Source organism: Ascidiella aspersa, chromosome 8 (assembly GCF_963924565.1).
Source record: "Ascidiella aspersa chromosome 8, kaAscAspe10.2, whole genome shotgun sequence".
Taxonomy (NCBI): Eukaryota; Metazoa; Chordata; class Ascidiacea; order Phlebobranchia; family Ascidiidae; genus Ascidiella; species Ascidiella aspersa.
This window is the reverse complement of record NC_139454.1, coordinates 10,909,394-10,920,257: the sequence shown is the minus strand read 5'-3', so window position 1 is coordinate 10,920,257 and position 10,864 is coordinate 10,909,394. Positions and strand designations below refer to the sequence as shown.

General features: G+C 36.3%; 1 protein-coding gene across 1 annotated transcript; it reads left to right on the top strand.

Annotated features, from left to right (window-relative positions):
* On the top strand, positions 1-8,370 carry LOC146136071 (sodium/iodide cotransporter-like). The gene is made up of 13 exons (XM_083396150.1): positions 1-49; positions 316-419; positions 1,213-1,401; positions 2,297-2,362; positions 2,969-3,088; positions 3,491-3,645; positions 3,919-4,056; positions 4,660-4,878; positions 5,418-5,530; positions 5,750-5,907; positions 6,547-6,752; positions 7,264-7,379; positions 8,144-8,370. The coding sequence occupies exons 1-13, from the start codon at positions 1-3 to the stop codon at positions 8,368-8,370; spliced, it is 1,860 nt and encodes a 619-aa protein (XP_083252276.1).
* Positions 8,371-10,864: the final 2,494 nt, after the last annotated feature.

The window sequence follows — 10,864 nt, the reverse complement described above, 5'->3', positions numbered from 1 at the left end:
ATGTCGGAACCGACATATTTCGGAACAGTCGATTTGGTGGTTTTCATCGGTGAGCAAAGTTCACTTAAAATACATTTTTGTATACTTTAAAGAAGTTATCAAATTAGTAGTCTATCATTGAATTTTGTCCAATTGGTAGCTTTGAACAGCTTTGAACATAAGTTGCTTTGAACATAAGTTTTACGTGGGCTGTTATGCTTTGTTTCAAAATCTTTAAGACGTTCGACGTTTGTGCTACAGTTTGCAATTTGTAAAAAAATACCTTTCGCTTTACGTTATTTATTAGTAGTTACAACTTTTGGTATTCCGCTACAGGATTGTTGTGCATTTCTCTATTCGTGGGATTCTATTATGCAATCACCGATCGAATGAAGAAAACAACGGAGAATTATTACTTTGGAAATCGAGCAATGTCGCCAGTAAATTGTTTGATTTTTAATCACCACAATACTGATAATCTTGTAAAAACTGTTTTTCAGCCAGTAGTTTAAATTCAGTGAGGTTGGTTAAAAAGCTTAATGTTGTTCCATGTTTGTTTATATTGGATATTTAAGTTCCAATTACACTAAATGTATCAACTGTACACGGGTAGCTCTGCTGGCCATATGCGATGGATCTATAAGACTATATTTGTCGGCAGAGCCAGGCATACGTTAGGTATGATGTTGCTAAGATATAACTTAGAGGTACGTTATAAAATACTGCTTCTGTTCGAGGTTTTATTTAGGCTACCGGTATTCCTTTTTTTATATAGGCTACATAATCTTAACCGGTTGTTAATAACTCGAAAAAAAAAAAGCTTGCTGGGATATCTTTGATCTACTACATGAATCACCAAATTAAGTGCGGATTTTTTTTTGAGAATGTGCGAACATTATAAAAAGGCTTTAATAAGTGCGAAGATTTTAGAGTTGAGTTAGAGTTGGGGGAAGAGTAGGGGAAAGAGTTTAAAGGAGACTTGGAGAAAGAGTATAGGAGGAAAAGTTTAAGGGATATAGTTGGAGTCAGAACTGGTAGAAAAGTTGGTGAGTTAGTGGAGAAGAGTTAGAGTTAAAGGACAAAGAGCAAGAGGAAAACAGATAGAAGAAGAGGCACTACATGGTGCCCGCATTCACTTTTTTTTTTAAATGTGCACACATTTTGACAAAAAGTGAACACATTTTTAAAAGCAGTTTGAAATATGCAAATAACCTGCGTTTACTTTTTAATCAGATTCCAGTCGGTCTTTCCATATCCGTTTCATTTGTATCAGCCCTCACTGTGATTGGTTTTCCAACTGAAGCGTACGGCTATGGGACGGCAACATTATGGTACTGCGTTGCCGGAGTTATTGGCAACGCCATTTTGTGCGTTTACTACGTACCGTTGATACACAGGCTTGGCCTTTCTTCAATTTACGAGGTAAGCTGGTTTTTGTTTTTTTAAGAGTGCAACGTTTTTAATTTTCGTGGTATTTTAAGCAAACATTTACACTCTTGAACCAATATATCATTCGTTACTGTATACCGATAAATCGTTTTGGAAAATGTATGCGAAGCACTTTGAGGCAATAAAAGGGTTGTAAGTTTTCTATAGATATATAGTGGCGTTATTATTGTTATATAATATTATTTTAAACAAACACTCGCCATTAATTAGTGATCTTGACTGTCATAATTACTACTTATTTTTTGGCTGTAATAAAATCACTCCGGATGTATCACACATGTGTGTTTCTAAGGTTCAAGATGGTCGGGCTCAGGTGAAATCACGAGCGCAAAGATTTATTAAAATTAATAAGTAGAGATTAGAGAATGGTGAAGATGTAATGTCCGTTCTGTACAAATTATTAATGGCGCGAAATAAATTTATTAGGATTTAAGTTTGTTATTTTTCAAGTTGTGAAGCTAGTAGCCAGCATATCTGCATTCACAAAATAAGTGTTGCCCAATAAACTGTTTGGGAATTGAACCTCTTACCATACATCGAACTGACTATGTTGGTTGAATACCTCAAAAAAAGACAAAAGCCCCAACAGTATTCTTGATTGTCAGAGAAAGAATTGATTAGTCACCGTTTTGTGTGAATTCTTTAAACCTGTGTTCTCAAACTGGGAAATGGTTTACCCAAGGGGTAATTATGTTTTTGTAAGGGTCAACCAACCGAGATGGTAAATAAGGGTTAAATAAATATTTTTTTAGTAAATGATACTATTCAACGGAGTAATATCATTGTCGGTTCGATAAAGAAATTGTCTTTAATTCCCTAAAATTTGCCGAGATAGGAAATCCCATCTAACAATCATTGTACTTTTTAGTTTCTGGAAATCCGTTTTTGCCGAAAAGTTCGTGCTGTGGAATCGGTCATCGTCAATATTAAAATCGTGAGTGCTATGTTTCAACTATTTTGTAACAGTGTTTTATAACTAGCAAAAGTGCCCGACGAAACTTTATAAAGGTTTAGCGCGAACGTCTTCTAAAATATTAACAAACTACATTCTTAAAGGTATTATTTTTCTGCCTAAAGTTATATGTCAACAGAAACAAAAAATAAAATAAAATATGTGACGGTGACCGTTCGACTGGTACTGGTAAGTGTTGCTATTGTCTCGTGCAATTGAGGGCTCTTATTTATCACTGTGATCGTAAAAACAAATATTTGTAAATTGGGAGAACGATACCAAGAACTCAAACTAATTCAAGCGCCATATAACACCTGCAGGTGGAAAGCGCTGCCGTTGTTTACAACATTATACTAATGCTTAATATATTGGTATCAGACATATGTATCAACATATTTGTTGTAGCCTACACAATTATACGCTAGCAATATAAACTGAGGTGTTATAATTCAATGGCGTAACTGCAATAAAATGACTTTTATGTTACCGTACGAATCTGATTTTTATTATCGCTATAACATGGAAGTCGTTGTGTTGAGTTGTTTCAGCTTAAACAACGAAAGTTTACGGATATATTTTTATGAACAGGTGTTTTACTTGGGAATGGCAACTTATCTTCCCGCCCTCGCCTTAAACGCGGTGACTCCCTTGAGCTTAAAACTCAACATCGTCCTTACTTCTTTGCTCTGCACAGTTTACACGGTTTTGGTAAGCGTGGATTAAGGTTTCACAAAAGATTTATTCTGCATATACCTCCCAATGATTCAGGCTCCATTTAAGTACACTTAATTAGTCGCTGTTTTTAAATACCTTAACGTGACTTAAGTGTATCAAGTAAAAAAAAAGCTTGACTTAATTAAATTGAGCAAATGACCTGACTTATAGGCTTAAAAGATTTAAGCAAATTACGATTTAAATTTAACTGCTTTAATTGAATGCTTTTAAGTAAAATTTGGTTATTAATGTTAATATATTAATTATAATATTTAATGTTAAAACTTGTTATTGGTTTGTTTTTAATGTTCACTATGCAATTGCTTATAATTGTACGCGATCAAAGTGATGCGTGATTAATTTATTTTGACTTTTTCCTAATTTTATCTCTTTCAGGGCGGCATGAAGGCCGTAATATGGACAGACACGGTACAAGCTTTTATAATGTTCGTCGGTGTGTTGGCTGTCGTGGTGAAGGGCTTGATTGAAGTCGGTGGATTTGGGAACGTAGTGGCTGCTCTTGAAAGAGGCAACAGAAACACAGGAATGAAGTAAGTGAAACGCATAACTGATAAACAATAATAGGAGGTCTAATATTTTGGATTTTGGGTATAGTTTATTGTAGGCCGCTTGATCATTTAGTTAGTCAATCACTCATCAAGTTCTGACAGACAACAACAGGTGATTATATAAAAGAAACTAAAAAACGCTTTCTGACAATATGTTGTTTAGTTTTTATCTTACCGAATGAAATTTTTATCATATTTTGTTGGTTGTGCGAAGTACAGTAAATTTAACATTTAATCGTTTTCGTTTATGCATAGCTTTTCAATGGACCCCACCTACCCATATACGTTAGGGTCCATTTTGATTGGTCGAGGAATAGCCTGGGCATCGTTGGGATCAAACCAGGCCATCAGCCAACGTTACTTGACGTGTAAATCAGCAAAACATGCAAGAATGTAAGTCTACTTCATTTAGTAAGACTCCTAAGATTTTCTGAGTATCAAGTTTGACGTGACGTGCTCTTGTATACTGAAGCAAGTTCGTAACTTGCTGCATTTCCACAAGTTTATGGTTACGGGGAAGGGTGGAAAACATGGCTGTACAGTCTGAGCCAGACACGGCACTCGAGGTAGTTGGAAAATTTGGCTAGAGTCGGACTCGGAATTAGGGTCTCGATGCTATTTTTTTGTCGGAGTAAGATTTGGTGTGACCGCAGGGCTATGGATACTTTAGAAGTTTAGACCAACCTGTCCTAGTTTATTAACAGTAAGCTATATAGTGAGAGAAGACGTTGCGTGTCCACGGTAATTTTAGCCAAGACAATCTGGCTAAACTTTTTTTACCTGTTTTTACCTATATTTTTGGATGAACAAAGCACCGTTCATGGCTGGTAAATAGAATTGGATGTTTCAACAATTCGGTACATATGCATATTGAAAAGGCAAATTGGGTCAACAAATCAGCTCTACAAAGCAACTATGTTTCGATTCTTGGCCAAAAATACAACAAAATTATGTTAGATTCAACTATAGCTTTACTTTTTTCCAACTTAACGGCAGAGCATCCTTGGTATCTATGGTCCCGTCCTGCTTGTTCTTGCTTATGGCGTCGATATGTGGCTGTGTGATGTTCGCTTACTTCGAGGGCTGCGACCCGCTCAAGGCGGGAAAAATAACTAAAGCTGACCAGTTGATGCCTTATATGGCAGTTCGGGTTTTCCACAACATGCCAGGGATGGCCGGACTTTTTGTGTCAGCCGCATTCAGCGCAACTTTAAGGTGAGAAGAAATAAATTAGTTGACAAAGTTAAAACAGGTTGAAGGAAAACACTATGTCTTGCCGATTACCTTTAACTTATCAGATATCAAAGAAATGGGCTAGCAGCTTTCGCTCAATGATTACATAGAAGCAAGCTTTTTGGCTTATAAAAGCAACCATGTACAACTTATTTTCTGATGTTGGCATCAAAAGTGGGACTCAGCTTGATGGTGATTTTTCGTTAACCTATAGCGAGTTTAGATCCCACAAGTCAATGGGCTGAAATGGCACCTTACTGTTTCCTTTACTTTCATTTTAAGATTTAAGTATGATTGTAAACTGTACTTTAATAAAACAAATTGCAATCCATAAAAATCATGGTATTTGGACATTATATAACCAGTTTATGATCTACATATATGCACGATCCTTATGAAACGTATTTTTTAAATGTATTCACTGTAAGCACAATAGAGCTTTGTGTCTCGTTAGCCCCATAAAACCACGCAATCAGCAATAATCAGCAATATTTTAACATTTCGTTTTTTTTACGGTAAAGCACCGTATCGTCTGGAATCAACGCGTCGGGAGCGCTTGTTCTTCAGGATTTCATTATTCCTTGGCGACCAAAAATGTCAGAGTTGACAAGACTATCAATCAGCAAGGGACTTGGTAAGAGAACTACTTTTTGGGATGGGAGAGGGGTAAGAAAATTCAGAATGAGAGTTTATTAAAAGAGCGCACATGTTTAGAAGTAATTAAAAAGACGAATACAACTGTTTGTCAATACCTAAGACGAGAAGTTCTAATCTTTATGGGATAAAACACTATCCACGAAGGAACTTTGACTTTAAAAAATAATCGTCCTATAAACATTTGCATTCCTTTCAGTGCTATTCTGTGGAGTTCTAGTGATGGCTTGGGCTCTTTGTATCGAATACATAAATTCGACAATATTACAGCTGAGTTTCATTATCTTCGGATCCATAGGGGGTCCCTTGTTCGGAGTATTTACGCTGGGCTTATTCCTTCCTTGGTGTAACACTATGGTAAGGTCGAAATCTATTGTCTAACTCTAATTGAAAATGCGTACCGTAAACAACAATTAAAAAGCTGGAAAGGCAATCCCTATAGCTACATGATGTAAGCTTAGTCGACTGCAAAAGATCAACAGAAACACGTATTAAGGCTACTCATTTTTTAAAATTCATCAAAGTTATACTGTTGAAAGCCTTTGGTGGCAAGAAAAGCGTCAAAGTGATCAAACGACAAAAGTATTTAATCTCAAGCTTCAAAGCGCTATTTTTACCGGATATTTTACACCGAGGTTTTGACGGTTCCTCTGTAACCTTTAAGCTTGCTCATACCTCTTATTGACGTGGCTGTAAATACAGTTGTTAGAAGCTTAAATGCAAAAAGAGTCTTTAGCCTTTATACAAATATATATTATTTGTTTTAAAAAAGCATTAAGCGCTTAACCAAGGGTTGATTTCGAACACTTGGCGTGAATTACCCAGAGAAACATGCGCATGTTCTCAGAACTCAGTTGGTGAAACACTTGGAAGAAAAGTCCAAATGATCCGAGTAAAAGCAATATTGAAAACCTGTGATTATATAAACTGCACTTTTGTAAATTCATTGGTTTAAGGTTTAAAACACTGAAACTTTCTTTATATACTTTATCAAAGGGTGCTATGGTCGGCCAATTAGTGGGCACAACGTTCACGCTGTGGGTGGGATTGACTGCCTTGATATATGGAAAACCCAAGGACCGCTATTCCTTCCTTCCCACCACAACAGATCAATGCGATGTAGCCTATCTACCAAACGCAACAACATGGGAATACAGCACGATACTTATCAGCGGAAGCACGGTGTCTTATACCACAGAAAGGTATAAACGGCAATTCTGGTTATCGTGCTACTATAAGAAAATGTTTTTTAATAGTTGGAAATTTATTTTCAGTTATAAGGCCGGACCAATTTTGGCATGGCAGGCCTACCTTACAATAACGATTATCAAGTGAAATATTTGGTTATGATTACACAAATAGAGTACAGTATCTGAGAAGCTACGTACGTTTAAATACATGTAGTGCCATGTATTGTGCACTCCAGTCAGTCTGGTAATTAACCTGCTTATTTGTAATGATACCTGATCATAGGATTTATTGCAATGCGATATCTTGTACACCACAGTACACCCCACAAATGTGGTACACCCTTTTACAATACTGGTACACCCTTTAACAATTCTGGTATAAACTGGGGTGTACAATACACCCGGTGGAAAAGCACTGCCATAAAGGACAATTCTAGAACGCCGGCAATGTTTGATTATTACTAATGCTATGTCTTTCCTATTTTTATACAGTTTGTATTAACTTGTGTTTGTTTTGCTTTAGCAGCGAAACTTCAAGCAGTGAAGTCAGTGGCCTCTTTGCCATTTCTCCTCTCTACTACGTGCTAATGTCCTTAATTGTAACTATAAGCGTTGCCATGGTCGTCTCCTTCATTTCAGGTAAACTGTATACGGTAATTAACACAATATTCTAAATTTTTTAGACTTTCCTGCCTTGGTTAAATTTAGTCATTAATTCTAGTCAAAAAAGGTCAAAAGTCAGTCATAAAATACATTTCGCCACAAATAAGGCATCATCAGTCTCTTTTTTCAAATAGATTTGTACTCTTTCAATGACCAGAACTTATTAATGACTGGCTTTGACCAAGACAGGAAAGTCTAAAGAATATTTGCTCCCATTTGCAGTCATGATCGTCATTTGTGTGTAAGGTCGAAACGAAACTCATTTTGAGATAATTTGCAGGGGGGGACCCGGGGTGGAGGTTTATTTAGGGAGGCATCATATGTCCCCCAAACTATTATACATTGTCCTTTTCTTATTATGTAATGCAAGCGTTTTTTATCCTATTTTATTTCCAAATATGTCTTTCGCCGTTTTAAGTAAATTATTTCGGTTTCAAGTCGATGTGCATATCATGATATGTTGCGCTGTGCGAACTCATAAACTTTACAAAGTGCAAATTCGGCCAAATTATTTTATAAATGCTTTTTTTATTTTATCGATTGACTGTGACTGTATAATAAAGGTTTGCTGTTTAACAAATCACATTACTTTTCTATTTTGTTGTTCAACTAGAATTAATTACTTTTAGGTGTTGCAAAAGGCGGTGTACCAAATAATCTCACTTAAATCCTGCGATTTAGCAAGTTTAATTTACTGCCTTGATTGTTTAGATATGAGTCCAACGTGTTTTCCATTCTAGGCCCAAACGATCCTGCTAAGTCTGATCCCAAGCTTTTCTTGCCATTGTTCGACAACAAGATTCTTCCGAAAAAAGTTCGAAAATTTTTCCGTTTCGGAGTTCCGCCTTTTAGCAAGGTTTTAATTAAAAAGGAAAAGACAAAAGAAGAAGAAAAGTGCAAAGATTATGATCTTTGTTCAACAGAGAGTGCGCCGTTAAATGAAGAAAATTCGACGGAAAGTTTATAAACCTGCACTGCTGTAAACTTTCATTGTATCAATGCAGAATAAAAAATAATTCCACTGGCTCGAGGAACCCCAGTGTAATAAACACATTTCAATTAGCTACACAATTTATAAATTGCGGAACCCCTGGCCTGTACTAGCGGAACCCTTAGGTTCCGCTAAACCCTGGTTGAACACCACTGATCTACATTCTACAATACCCAAAAAAGTAACCGTGTGATTTGCGTAAACGAAAAATTTGGATGCAATTTTGTCGTTTAAACATTTTTTTCTAAGCTTGTAGAACTCACACCTAAATTTATGTTTACGGTTGACAGCTGTACAAATTTTAGAAGTAATCGCATAACGGCTGTGTCCCAGTTAAATAAGTTTCATACTGGTTCGTGCTTAAAATTTAGCGGAGAAATTAATAAGTTGTATGTACATGAAATCAAATACTATAAAAATCAGGCACCGTATGTAATACAATAAGTTATATATGTTAGCTACTTTTTTTTAAAGCCTGGTTTTTATAGTATTTGATTTCATGACACTCATAGGTTTGGAAAAAATTGTACCAGTTTTTTTTAGGATTCTTCCCCTAAAATTGACATACATTACTCAAAAACAAAAGCATCAACTGAGTATTCCTACGGAAGGCAAAGCTCTAAAACAGATTTGAGTACAATTTTATTTATACATAACTTCAATACGCAAATTTAATACTTGATTGTTTGTCTGTAACTCAAATTAATCTAATTAGGGCACTATTCTGTTTGTGGTAACATAGCTTTAAAATAATAGTTGAACATTACTTAATGTGGGTAATATTTTAACATAGGAGATTGGTTTAAATTTGTATTGAAGTAAAACTGGATGAAGTAAGTACTATGCCTTATAAACGAACCCAGTATTGTGGGACCTTTTTTATGCCAGAAGGCGGAGGAAAAAAGTTAAACGAACAACAGCAGGAAGAAGAAGAAAAAAAATACAGCTTTCTATTGAAATGAGGTACAATCCAAGGTCGCGTATTCCAATGGCGCTAAAACGAGGCCTCGCACGGCCGCCACTGGCTGCACATCGAGAAAGCAAAACAGTTTTGCAAGGAATGAAGTCCGCACTGAAGCATCGTGTCCATCCCTTGGACACTCTGAACAAGCGTGACTTCTACGGTAACCCCCAAAAATTTAGACTGTGAAATGCGCACCACGAACATGTCCTGGCCAATTCTCTGTCGTGTTTTTCGTTACGCCTTTGTCGTTGCTTGCTTTTGTGATATAAGTTTGCATAGATTTGCCGTCTACGAGCATGTAACCTCAAACAAAATGCCTCGTGTTAAAAGCAGGCATAAAATTCACCCTTTCGAAAGAATGACTTGGCTTGCCTTTGTAATAGTTGAACGTTTTTTTTATGACACTGACTTGGAGTTGACTTGCTCTAATTTTGACTTGTTATTAATTTAAAGCGACTTTACTTAGGCTACAACTCGCTTAATAAATGCAGTTTGTGAAGCCAACTATGCTGTAATACCCCGCAATGCAGGCATCGAAAAGGAAACTATTTATCCAGACAATGTGTTTGACAGTTGTGTAAGCAGTCGGTGGCAATAATAAAAAAATTGCAATGGTAAAAGTGGTTCTACAACATACCATATCTGTAAGGCAACAACACTACCTGACAGCACACTTTTATAGCTGTGTGGGCAATTACTCCATCAAAATCAAAGTGTTTTAATTGAATTCACTTTATTTAAATAGCTTTATTTAAGCTGAATGTCAGCTTTCTATTTGTTTCGTTTTTCGTGTTTGTTTTGCAAAATATCGATCGTTTATCAATTCATTATAACTTCAATAGTTTTTTTCTGCCAATGCTTTAACTTGGATTTGACATGGCCTACTTTGGTACTGACTTCAACCATAGTTGGCCTTGACTTTCTGTTTGTTTAAATGACTTCTTGGACTTTAAATGACTTTCTTTTAAAATTTTTGTAAATGATCTGCGACTTTATGTAATTTTAAAATGACTTGACTCGGCTTGATTTATTTTAAAATGACTTGTTTACAACGCAGGCTATTGCTGTCCACCACATTCACCCGTTGAGAAAATTGCTGATGAGCACTATTCCCGCCATTATGTTAAAGTCACGGAAATCATGTTTTTACACTGTCTTATCGCTTTGCCAACACAGCCTTTGACGCCTTGCCAACACAGCTGATTGCATAATCCAGCATTTAAACCCATGTTTGACATACCCATCATTTCCCGGGATTAGTGCTCAAGGCTCGAATGAGCAGTCCACGGCAGCGATATAGCCGTTGAGAAATTTAGATTAGGTATGTCCGTTTGTGTAAAAATGTTTTTTCTACATTTGAGGTAAAATTTGGTGCGTTCGCCAACAGACCATTTTTAAAAGGCTTAGCCCCAGATAAATTGATATCAGACTGGTATTGATACCACCGTAGTATTGAACAGGTGGGCTACTTCTATTGGGTTTGGGATCGAGTCGCTATTAACTTAC

Coding starts and splice junctions, on each gene's coding strand:
- LOC146136071 (XM_083396150.1), top strand. CDS start 1: ATGTCGGAACCGACATATTTCGGAACAGTCGATTTGGTGGTTTTCATC. Junction 4,057..4,659: donor TCAGCAAAACATGCAAGAAT/GTAAGTCTACTT, acceptor ACTTAACGGCAG/AGCATCCTTGGTATCTATGG. Junction 5,908..6,546: donor TTCCTTGGTGTAACACTATG/GTAAGGTCGAAA, acceptor ACTTTATCAAAG/GGTGCTATGGTCGGCCAATT.